This window comes from Tupaia chinensis, unplaced genomic scaffold (assembly GCF_000334495.1).
Source record: "Tupaia chinensis unplaced genomic scaffold, TupChi_1.0 Scaffold143422_1, whole genome shotgun sequence".
Classification (NCBI taxonomy): Eukaryota; Metazoa; Chordata; class Mammalia; order Scandentia; family Tupaiidae; genus Tupaia; species Tupaia belangeri.
Genome location: NW_006203266.1, coordinates 130,474 through 143,259, shown reverse-complemented (window position 1 = coordinate 143,259; position 12,786 = coordinate 130,474). Strand labels below are relative to the sequence as shown.

Here is a 12,786-nt window from a genome sequence, read left to right as displayed (position 1 = left end):
CAAAAAAATCTATGTATGTTTTTCTCTAAAGAGATTTCATTTAATAAATTTTCTATTATAATTATTTTCTAAAATATCAGTTAAGCCATTGTGTTTCTTATTAGTATATTAAGCATTGTATGTTACTGGGTTGTGGGGGGAAAACCAGAAATAAATGTTTTATTTCAAAAAACATATACTGTGAGTCAATTTTTAAATTATCAGTGAATGAAGAGTTACAAAAAGTATTGTCATAATATAAAAGTCAATAATACCATATATTAAATATATTTTTGTTTTGTATTGGAAAATGAAATCACTCCACTAATAAATAATTTAGCTTTCCAAATATATGTCAAGTGAGCCCATACATTGTTTATCTTCTTTGCAGGAAAATCAGAGAAAGGTGCTTAAATAAGCCACGTGTATGTTGATTAGGCAGAAAGGGAGACAGAAAAAGAGATATAGAAGTGTTTATGTTTGTTATTAAATGTCCATTGGTTTAGATGTGAGCAGGGTCCTTGCTGAGAGTGAAGAATCAAGAATAAATATGAGTTAGAATGAAGTACAAATTTTTGGAAAAATAATTTATAATATACAAAACTGAAGGAATTGTTACTGTCTTTTTAAAAGGTAAACCAATACAGTTTAGTTATACATACACTGTCAATAGCAATGAAAGGTCAGGAATTTTTCTATGCATGTATTTGTAGGAGGATAATTGAGGTCAAAATGAGAAAAATGGAGATCAAAACCTGAAGAAAAAACAGGGTTGAATATTTAAGTGGGTGATGAAATGTAATAATGTTAGTATTATTTCTCAGAAAGCCATTCCTTCTTTAGCTGATGTTTTGACATACATGAAAATGCAGCTTCCATAAGAAATAGAGACAACAATCAGGTGTGAGGAGCAAGTGGAAAAGGCCTTTTTCCTTTGCTCAGCAGAAGGGATTCTCAGGATTGTCCTAAGAATTAATGCATAGGAAAGAATCACTAAGGTCAAGGTGACCATGAGAGTGAACACTGCCATGAAAAATCCCGTGAGCTCTAGGAAGGCTGTGTCTGAGCAGGAGATGAGCAGCATAGGAGAGGAGTCACAAATGAAGTGGTCAATGATGTTGGAAGCACAGAAATCCAGCTGCAGCCCCATGATGACAGGTGGAAAGATGATGAGAAATCCAGTCACCCAAGAACTAAGAACAAGCTGGATGCAGACTCTGCTGCTCATGATTGTCGTGTAGTGCAGTGGCTTACAGATAGCCACATAGCGATCGTAGGACATGGCCGTCAAAAGGAAAAATTCTGTTGCACCAAGGAGTATGTAGAAAAACACCTGGGCCATGCAAGAATTATAGGAAATGGTTTTATCCCCTGTTACAATGCTAACCAGAAATCTAGGAATAGAAACCGTTGTGAATGAGATTTCTAGGAAAGAAAAATTCCTAAGAAAGAAATACATGGGTGTTTTGAGGTGTGAATCTATCAGGGTGAGGGTGATAATTGTCAGATTTCCAGTTATAATCAATATATATATGAAAAATAGAAATATAAAAATTAGAATATTTAGATTTGGATCATCTGTTAATCCCAGAAGAATAAACTCTTTCACAGTTGTATGATTTTTCATTTCTTATTGTTGATTTCTTCCAGGTATAGAAATGAAAACAAGAAAGATAATTTTCTGAGTACATGGTTATATTTTATCACATCTCCTGAGTTAATTAATAAACATGTAAAACCTACAATAAAATAATAACCAACCAAATTGTATTGAATTATGAAATTGTATATTAATAACACATATACACATACACACACATGAAGTTTATGTTCAATAACTTTTTGAACAGAAGTAGCCATTTAGTATGGAGTCACTTCATAGATCTAATAAATGCATCCTTATAAGAAAAATTTACATACCATATTTCTTGCTTAAAAATTTGATTATTTGTGAGTGAACACTAAATAAAAACCTATAAAGTATAAAATATTTTTTATTTTTAAAATATTGTGCCTAGTATCACATGTTCTATTTTCCTAATAATGAAATATTTGGAAGTTTTTTATTTATACATAATTACAGTACATATTTATGGGGAACAGTGTGATTTTTTTTTAACACAGAAATAAAAGTTAACCTTTTGATCTAATGAAGGTAATCAGCATATCTAGACCATCAAACATTTTTCACTACTTTTTGTTGTGAATAAACAAAACCTCTGTTAACTATTCTGAAAGTATAATAAGTTTTTGCTAACTGTTGCTACTCTATTTTAGTATAGAACATTGTAAATTATTTCTCTTATATAAATGTAGATTTTAATTTATTTAACCCTTTATTTCTTCTTTCCTACCAAGTCTTTATTTATTACCATTTACGCTCTATAAAATTTATTGTTTTAATTATTTTTCACAAGTCAAGTTATTTTTTTGTCAGTAATGTATTTTTATTGGGAAGGAAATTCCTTCCTCCTCTAGGGCTCATTGAAAATAACTTATGATAGAAATATTAATAAGAAAAAAGTTACACAGGTTTATTTTAACATTTACTGTATATAGGAGAGCTATATGATACATGAACTCAGAAGATAGGACAGACGGTTGTTACGGTCTAAATACCCTTTCATATCAGAGAGGAAAGAGGAGAAGAATTCATCAGCTTAATATTCAGACAATTGTTCATACGTGGTTCTCTTTGGAAGCCAATGAGACCAGCAGTGACAGAGAGGTGGGGGACAGGTGGAAAACAACATGGGAACTAATATTGTCTTACGTGGGTAAGAGTTCTTAGCTAATCATTCTCAGGTGACCTGGGAGAAGTATGGATCTTGTGTGTGGAGGGAGACCTTTCAGTTTCCTTATCTCTGGTTGCTTGATTAGATCTAGGGATGAGTTTTAAGACAATTCCATTTCTATTGGAAAGAAATTCTTTCTTTTATTGGAAAGAAAGTTATTCAAGAAAGCTCCTCTTTGCTCTCACAGTAGTGTAGAAAAAAATAAGATCACATAGAGCTTGATTCTGCTTCCAAGTTCTCAGCATATCAAAGCAACATTCTTTGAGGTGCTGGTCGTTTTATACTCAACAACTATTTAAAGAATTAATAATCTAGCTAATTAGGTCCAACAACACAATATTGATATAATCCTAACAACACAAAATTGATATAATCCTAAAGAAACAAACACAAAATTTACACACTCATGAAAAATTTTCAAACTTTTTTAATGAATAAATGTAATAATGATTTAGTACTTTATAAAAGAGCTTCTTAAGTTTGGTCTTAGAACCAAATTTAAGTGATCTAAGTTATAAATGGGTTAGAAATAGATTTGTCATTAGTTTAATGGGTTTCAATATTTGATGATTTATTTTTTAAAACATTTCATAGACTTATCTGTTTCCTACCTCATATTTTCTTACATAATGACCTACCTATACAATGAGTAGGTGGAGTTCGACTAGATGATCCTGGTCATATGCAGTGGGATGCAATGTACTGTAGTAATGAGCCCAATGGAAAACCTATTCCTGAAGTGGGGGAGTCCCTCTTGGGAAGGTGACATAATCCCACTTGCTGCCAGAGGGTGCTATAAGCAGACCATGTCAAAGAATCCAAGAGGTTCTGCAACTGGTGATCCAGAAAAGAATAGGAGACACAGTGAGAAATCTGGGTGTCCCAGTCAGTGGTAAAAGTTGGAAAGTCTGAAACTCAGGTAGTACTACCAAAGTTTTCATCATTAAACACATTCTTTGTGCTAATTTGTTGTATAGACCAAAAGCAAGAGGCCATGGAAATGGATAGACAGCAAAATGTACACTTTCCAACTAGTTAAAGAGGAAGAGTTCAGAGCAAAGCAAACTTTCCTGAGTTGTGAATAAGTCTCAAAAAAGAAAAAACGAAGTGAAAGAGGAGTGAGGCAGAGAATTAGTAAAGGGAGCAAAGAATGGAGAGATGGAAATCAGAATGAAAGAAAAAGAGGAAAATAAGGAAAGAAAAGGAAAATAAGAATGAAAGAAATAAAGTAAAAGGTGAGACCCTGGTCAGAATTAGGGCAATACTTACAGTGAAACAGGCAACTAGAAGGGATAAAGGTGAATATCCTGCTTGTTAATTAAGTGAACCTCTTGGTTACTGAGAAAAAGAGGGCTTGAATCAAAAAGTATTACCTATGGAAAGCAAATGAGCATCATTCCTGGCATAGGAATGAAAACTGTGGGGGAGAACTTCCTTGAAACAAAAAAGACTATCCCAAACACAAGACCCCAAGGCAGGCATTTAATAGCTATTGTTTCTCAAAATTTCTGTAGAAATTGCAAAGTCCTGTCTCTGCTAGAAAAGTCTGCTAACATGCCTTCATACTCCACTCTCAGTAACTTTTGTTAAAGGGAGATGTGTTGTTTTCGCTTTCTTTCATCTTTCAGAGAGAAATTTGGTTTTTAAAATAATCTCTTTAAAATGGATGTTTTTATTATTTTTTTTCTCAAAATATTCACAGGGGATTCTTGTGGGAAATTAAAATGTCTCTGGAGACAGTTGGTAATGATGAGTGCACCCTGAAGTTGATTTTAATTATGTAACTTGAAATTTTTTTTTCAACACATTTAATATGAGAGAGGTATCTAATGCAAAAAACAGTGAGGAAATGACAGTCTTACAAATATTTTTAGTTTCATATTGTCTACATTATTCTATTTTAATGTGAAATAAATGTTCAGTAGGTAATCTGATCTAATTACATGTAAATATGAGCAGATGTTTAAAATAGCAAAAAGATGTTAAATGGGTCATTCAAGTGTTTTATTTGAGTGCCTGTTGAGTATCTATTTTGGGCAAAATTTTTAGTTGATAGAAACATCGTTAAAATACAATGAAAATTGAAAGAGTATAATATAAACGTAGAACTGGTGAAGCTGATTATCTAAAGAACTCATAAAATGTTGCTCTTTCACATTCTTGTTAGCAAAGTCAAAACAAGTTTGCCTGTCCACTAACTACTCCTCCTTAGCTATGCCACTAACCAAACTGTAGACTTGAGGTGTGGTGAAGGAAAGTACAGATTTGCTGCCCTGTGCAAAGCAGGAAAGCAGGCAGCTAATGCTGAAAAGGCCCATTTTCCCTGAAGTTTTCCAATAATCTGTTTTTTTTGTTGCCTTGTTTTTGTCATAGGGCATGTGCACTTGCTTTAGAGAGACACACAATGAAAGGAAAAGTGACAAATCATCCCCCGGGGGGAGGTATGCCAGGGTCCTTCACCTCCTGGGATTTTGGGCACACATATGCCCACTGTTATTTTCAAGCTGCCAAGTCTGGAAATCATGGTCAGCCATGTGGGAGTTTAATGCCTGAACCACTCTGCCACCTTCTGGCCTCCTCTGACTATGCGTATTTCTTTTCTTTTCTTTTTTTTTTTTTTTGGAGAAGATTTTGCTTCTTGAGAGGTTTTTGCTACAGGGCGCGTGCGCTTGCCAGAAAGACACAGAGAGAGACAGAAAGTGAGAAATCATCCCCCAAGGAGGATGGCCACACCACAATTCCTTCTCTTGCATTCTCTTCTTGGAATCTTAGGCATGTATGCACGTGTGCCCGATGTGAGTTTTAAGCCACCAAGTCCAGGACTCGAACCGTGGGTGGTCAACTACATGGGAATCCACTGACATAGCCATTATGCCAACTGCTGACCCTTCATATTTCTTTTTTTAAGAGAATTTTTGACATAGCCATTATGCCAACTGCTGACCCTGCATATTTCTTTTTTTAAGAGAATTGTTTTTACTATAGAGTGCATGTGCTTGCCAGAGATACAGAGAGAGACAAAGAGACATAAAGTGAGAACTCACCCCCCTAAGGGAGATGGTCATAGCACATTACTTTTTCCTCCTTTCTCCTCTCGGGATTTTGGGCACGCATGTATATGCACCTGGCATGAGTTTTAAGTTGCCCGGTCTAGAACTAAAACTGTGGTCGACTATGTAAGAGTCTAGCAACGTAATCATTGTGCCATCTGCTGGTACAAGCCCCACCAATCGATTTCTATTCTGGGAGAGGCAATTATCAGATTTCAGGCATCATCCAGTCTGGGGTCTATGAACTCTTATCTAGCAGTTTCCATCTTGAAAAATATCTGAATTTAAGTTATAATCTTATTTTTTCCTTCCTGCGGGGTATTTTTTAGATTCTTGTATGGCCCTGACTCATAGCCAATAGTCATAATGTTTATTTAAACTTTGTTTTAACTACCCTCTGCTTCGGGCAGTTGACGAACTAATTTTTAAAACAAAAAGAAAGGCCAAGGGGAACACAATTTACAAACTCTTTGGGAAGAATCCATGTTGGTCCATTATAATAATGCATACAATTTTACACTCTGAGTTTGGGAGCATTATAACAGAAAAGAGGTAATGGGACACATCTGTCAATTTTTTACAATTTGAAGGTAGTTTTCTTTAAGATAAAGTAAAATAGACTTTTGAATACCTCCTGATACAGGGTAGAGGAAATCAAACTCTGGGGTCTCAAGCTTATTTGGCTATTAAAACTTAAACGGACCTCCAATCCAAACGACAGATAATTATATGTTTAAATCTACCTGTTTAATAACCACTCAGGCTTATTCTGGTGTGGGGATGGGTGAGGGAGTATCTCCTTTCTCATTGTATATGAGTCTTGGGAAATCCCTTTTCTCAGTTGTTGGCTCCTTCCTGAGGTTGATTATTATTCACTACATGAAGCTCTTGCAGTCATTCCAAACTGTACACTTTATTTATAAGTTTGTACTTTATTGAACACTGACAGTAATATTCAGAATAAATAAAAATGATTGCACTATATATATATATATATATATACACACACACATACATTATAGTTTTCTACTATGTCTTGTTTGGTCTTTCTGGTGCTTATCTAACATATGCTTTCTGTATGACTAGAATTACATTATTCTTGTGTGGAGAATTGTGTTATTTTGGAACAGTATGTACTCTATGGCACTATAGCACACCACAAGATGTCTGTCTTTAAGCTCCTCCCTCATTGTCCAATTCACTTAATTATTTTGTCATAGGAACAGAACTTGTTAAGTGAGGCAGTTCCTGTTATTTTATTTCAACTCCTATTAATCTTCAGTTCAGGAAAAATTTCTATTTTTCTCAACAGACTGGGAAATCTGAAAGTCAAACCCATTTGAGGGTCCCTAATCAGTTTCATTAGAAAAGAAAGCATGCAAAATTTATATACTATTTTACTATAACAGTCTAATTTTTACTACCAGACATCTGGGATCTGCTACATTATTTTCAACTCCTAAACATCTTCATTGCAATCTTTTGTGTTTTTCTTACAGTATGTTTTTGTGGAACTTAGGTTAAAATTCTCTTCCTCCTTAAAATTATATGTTTATATTTTTCTTAATTTGCTATAGCAGATGAATCTATGATATGGAGCAATTCAAGTCTTATAATTGTCTGAACTTTCTGTTCTGATATAGAGAAACTTGTGTGTGGCCTTGAAGTGTTCAGGGCTGGTAGCTACCTAGGCATTCTGGTCCCCTTTGAGTTAGTTGCCCCTCCCCTTAGCTGTTCAGAGACCTTGATTCTCTGCTTCTCTGCCGGCTCTATGTTAGGGCAGACACTGAGGCCCATCCTGATAGGACACTCCAAGCATGCTGAAACTGCCCCTCCCCAATTCACCCATAAAAGACTGTGCTTAACTACCACAGGGGCCCAGAGATTCAGGGTGTTAACTCCTCTGTGCCCCACTAGTGGAAATATAAGAAAGTTCTACTTTTTTCCCCTCCAGAGTGCTGTTTTTTCCTTCCTTGGCATCTGTTTTCCAGAAACATTTGGTACATTGGCCAGGAAGCAAAATCGGCCTGGCCTTTTGTGCCACACATCCCAGGGCATTTTTCCCCAGGATGGGACTGTGATGTGGAGAGATAGGTACACCCCATCTCGTTTGACAAGATCTCTCAACAGGGATGCCTGCCCTGAGGCCAAACATTCCTGGCTCATTGTACTCTAATTGGAGAGAAGGACAAACTCCCGTTCTGGACATTGATGCATCATCTGTGGCCAACTCTGGTAATCTAGTAAGCCCCAGGGATCTGTTGTAGAGTCCTATCAGTTAGTCCCACTCAGTACGAGTGGAAGAGAGGACCCATACACTCTCCCTCGGTCACAGGGCCAGCAGTCAGGGCTCATCTGTCTTTGGTTGGTATGGGGAGGGAATGCATAACCTCCAAATAAATATGAATATGATGAGTGAATATGTTTATAGTCCCACCGTGCATTGCACTACAGGACATGATTGATTTTATTTAAATCTGCATTTCCGTGGTGTTTCCAGAAAGGCTAAATGGCAGAATTACACACTGAGGAACCCCCTTCCCTCTCTACATGTATAATCTGATGGAGGTTCTATAACCAATTGTTTATTGCCAAGGAAACACACAGAGCTCGCAAGGGACATGGCCAAATGGATGCCTGAATGGTCTCCCCCTTGGGGTGGACACCCATCCTTTGTCTGTTTTGCGGCATCATTCACAAGCAGGGAGACACAGGGGCAGTTGGGAGGGCTTTCTCTTTAGAGATGGATAGGTAGACTAGATGTCAGGTCACAAGTTCTGTCTCTAAAAACTGGGACAGGAGCTCCTCCTGACTGTGATGCATTTGAAGATGGGTTGCAAAAATCTTTACAAAGGCAGGTAAAGAATGTAGAGGCTGAGGCAATTCTAAAAACAACTAGCCTTTGAAAACACTAATATGGGGACCAGCAATTGGAGTAAAGGGTATGCCACAGGACTCCCATGTAGTGGACTATGGTTCAAGTCCCAGACCCTGTGGCTTAAACTCATGCTGGGCGCATATGTGTGCGTACCCAAGATCTCAAGAGGAGAATGGAGGAGAAGGGACTGTGGCATGGCCATCCCCCCTGGAGGGTGATTTCCCACTTTTTGTCTCTATATACTGGAGGGTGATTTCTCACTTTTTGTCTCTATATATTTCTGGTGAGCGCACGTGCCCTAGAGCAAAAACGCTTCCCCCTCCCCCAAAAAATACTAATATGGATTATCAAAGAATGTTGAAGAAAACTTACAGTCTGTGATGACTTTGTAGCTCAGTCCCCATAGCAACTTGGTGACTTTAAATGACCTTGTAGCCCTTATAACAGCAGCTTCTATTTAATGCTGACACTAAATTAATCCTTTCTCATCTCTAGGGTGCCCAGGACTTTCTGTTCATGGGAATTGCTTTGAGGTTTTTGTTTCTGCCTTCTAAAGGTTTTTGTTTTGTTTTGTTTTGTTTTGTTTTTTTCAAATAGTTAAACTCTTAAACTTCTAACAATAAGAATGTTTTGTTCTATTTTGGGAAATTTGTTGATCAGTTTTTGTTTGTTTATAAAATATATATCAATGTATAAAACAAACTCTCACAATTTATGTAAAACAAAACCCTCTACACATGCTGCACTGTCTGGCAACATTTTTCATCTACTCAAAAGTTTCCTCTGACCAATGATCTCCTGTGCCTTTTGGGAAGTGCAGGTATTTAATAATTGGTTAAGTCGGAGAAATTTGGGATACGATTGGAAAATCTCATTCTGAGTCTTCCAAGCCTACTGTGCTGGACTGTATGCTAGGTTTTAAAAGAACTTCTCTAGTAATTATAGAGTTAAATTGGAACCAGAGATGTTAAAATCCCTCTATGAGATGGAATTGACTTTTTTTAAGGTGGGATGGCTGCCAGATGGAACTCTGCACCTTCTGACCGTTTGGGCCATGTACAATATGGTTACTTGTACCCGATGTCATCCCCACCAGTTTCTCTATCCTGACTCCTGGCTACAAGTAGCCCAAGTCATCCTATCTTGGGTGCGGATTTGCATAAAAGGGAAAAACCAATGCACTATTTTGGTCACTCATGTTATGGCCCCTGTGCCCAACTCTGACCAAAAAATCCTCACAGTGCCAATCCTACAGGGTCCCTCAGAAGAGGAGCACCACAAAGTATTCGTAGAAACCAAAAAAGTTGCTACAAGAGCATGCCTTCAATGATATGGTACACCCCAAGGCTTGGGCCAGAACTGCTTTTCCAAATAAAAAGCCTGACTGAGATTTTAATACTGAGGATGGCCACACCCTTCTCAATATGTATCTAGAGGCACTCATGCAGGGAATGAAAACCAGTGCAATACAACCTACAAACATGGCAAAAAACTCACAAATAATTCAGAAGACAGATGAACCACCAGGGCAATTTTATGAGAGGCTCTATAAGGCATACTGGATCTATACTCCATTTAACCCTGAGAGCTCAGAAAGACAGCAAATAATTAATGCTGCCTTTGTTGCCCAATTGGCCCCAGCCTCCAGAGGCAGGACAGCTGAAAACTGCTCCTCCCCAAACTTCCCAATAAAAGACTGTGCTTAACCCCCAAGCGGGGCCAGAGATTCTGAGTGTTAACACCTCTGTGCCCACTGGTGTATTAAATAGTTACTCCTATTTCTTCAGTTTTCTGGCCCGATGGAGAAGCCAGGGGCTGAGTTATTACAGAGTGTTTAGTGCCTGTGTCTACCATAAATGTCATTGACTGGTCCCCTATTCTGGCATTGACCAGGGGCTCCTGGGGGCCCAGGATCATGGAGCCTGGTCAGTCCTATTCTGATCCTATCATGGCCAGGAAGTCATTTGGGGACTCTGGGTGAAAAGTCTTGGGAGCTTCTGGGGGACTCTGTGTTCTTCTTTGGTTTGCCTTTTGCTTGGAGAATTCATTCTTCCAGTGCCCATCCTCCTTGCAGTAAGCGTATTGGGTTGGTCTAAGTCTGGGGTGGCCAGCCTTTGACACACCTCTTGGACTGGGTGAGACATCTGGTTGTTTGAGAGCAGCAGCTAGCAGGGCTGCTTTCTGCCTCAACCATCTGTCTGCTTCCTTATTTTCTCTTGATCTCAGTTCACAAACACTCGTTAGCAATCTCTAGGAGTTGAGTGGTGTTCATTCCAACAAAACCCTCCTGTTTTTGGAGTTTCTTTTCGATGTTGGGGGCTGACTGGTGAATGCAGCATTAATCATCTACTGACTTTCAGAGCTCTCGGGATCAAATGGAGTATAGATCCAGTATGCTTCACAGAGCCTCTCGTAAAATTGCCCCAGTGGCTCATCTTTCTTTTGAATTATTTCTGTAGTTTTTGCCATTTTGGTGCGTTTCTTTGCACAGCTTTCATTCTCTGCAGGAGTCCTTCCCAGTGTCTGCTGAGATGGGCACAGCCATGCTCAGTGTGGAAATCCCAGTTAGGCTTTTCAGAGTCCACCACATCATTAGGGGCATGATCTTGCAGCCAAGTCTTTGCTGCTGCAAGTACTCTGCGATGTTCCTCTGTGTTAAGCAAGGTAAGAAGCAGCTGCCAGCAGTTGTCGCAAGTGGGCTGATGGTTTTGGAGTATAGACTCCATGAAATCTATCTTTATTTTTTCTCTCTCTTTCTTTTTTTTAGCAATACTGTATCAAACAACACACAATCTCTCAAATATTTTTTCTGGATTTAAGATTATTGAGAAGTAGCTTTTTCTCTTTTCTTTTTCTTTTTTCTTGATTTCTTTTCTCTTTTTCCATTCCTATGTTCTTATTTTTTCCTTCCTTCATTTCTATCTGATATTTATGAGTATGTCAGATGACCGTTTTTTCTAACATAGCTTTTTTTCTGTTCTTTTCCTCATAGATGTACTCTTAGATTTTCTGTTTATATTTTTTCCTTACTAGTTTCTTTTATCACAAATATCTAAAGTTATAAAATTGTAAGGGAGACTATTGAATATAGATCCACTAAATGCTTTCTTTGTGGGACCTATTCCACTATTTCCCTTTGCCTGATTATTTTATCTTCTAAATGAAAGCTCTCAAGAAAATAAAAAATGGTATCATCAATTTCCTTAATACTTCCCACCAAAATTTTCTGTATGTGTGTGGTATACCTGTCAAAAATCCAATGAATTACCATAGTGCTTATCATAGAATGTGCTTCTTTTATACACTCCCATGTGGCTGTCCATATTAGAGAAATACTAGTATGTGCCAAAACATCTCCGTGTTTCACATGTCAAACCTAATGGCTGTAGAAAAATGACTGTTAATGTTTTCACTTGAAACAAATCAAAACAAAACAAAACAACGTATTCTCTATCTTTAGAGATAAATTATGGGGAGGTTTTGAAATATTTTCTACTATTTTCAGGTGAATTCATTTCTAATGTGAATTGTTCAAAAAATTCCTTCATGCCAGGGATTATTATTTTTGTATTCTTTATTTTCATTTTGGCTATTTTCTAATTACAAATCTCCATTGCTTTTAGTTTGATGGGGCTTATTTCAAAATCCCTGTGTTGGGACCAGTAGTTAGCGTAATGACTATGTCGCTGGACCTGGTGGTTTAAAACACACTGGGCGTGTGTGCGTGCGTGCCCAAGGTCCCAAGAGGAGAATGGAGGAGAAGGGATTGTGGTGTGGCCACCGCCCCTGGGGGGGTGATTTCTCACTTTCTGTCTCTCTGTCTGTCTGGCGAGTGCACGCGCCTTGTAGCAAAAAAAAAAAAAAAAAAAAAAAAAAAAAAAACCTCTTCCAAAAAAAAAATGCCGTGTTGGATCCTCTGTCTTCTCTTCATGTGTCTCATGATTGTGACAGTTTTGATCACAGACTATTTATCCAGAAGTAAATTATATATATGGCATAAAGATATTAGAAGAATATTTCAAGTAGGTTCTTTTAAAATCTAAAATGACCTAACTATAAATTAAGACTTCTGTATTTCTCTATC

At 37.5% G+C, this 12,786-nt stretch overlaps 1 protein-coding gene across 1 annotated transcript in view; it reads right to left on the bottom strand.

The window, feature by feature from the left end:
- The window catches only part of LOC114005197 (olfactory receptor 6C65), a 10,511-nt gene extending 5,419 nt beyond the window's left edge, over nucleotides 1-5,092 (bottom strand). Inside the window, exons 1-3 of the mRNA XM_027766427.1 lie at nucleotides 5,000-5,092; nucleotides 3,130-3,149; nucleotides 825-1,373 (exon numbers count right to left, since the gene is read on the bottom strand). Coding sequence (XP_027622228.1) covers nucleotides 825-1,373; nucleotides 3,130-3,149; nucleotides 5,000-5,092 — 662 coding nt within the window. The remainder of the gene's footprint in view (nucleotides 1-824; nucleotides 1,374-3,129; nucleotides 3,150-4,999) is intronic.
- Between the last annotated feature and the right edge of the window lie 7,694 nt (nucleotides 5,093-12,786).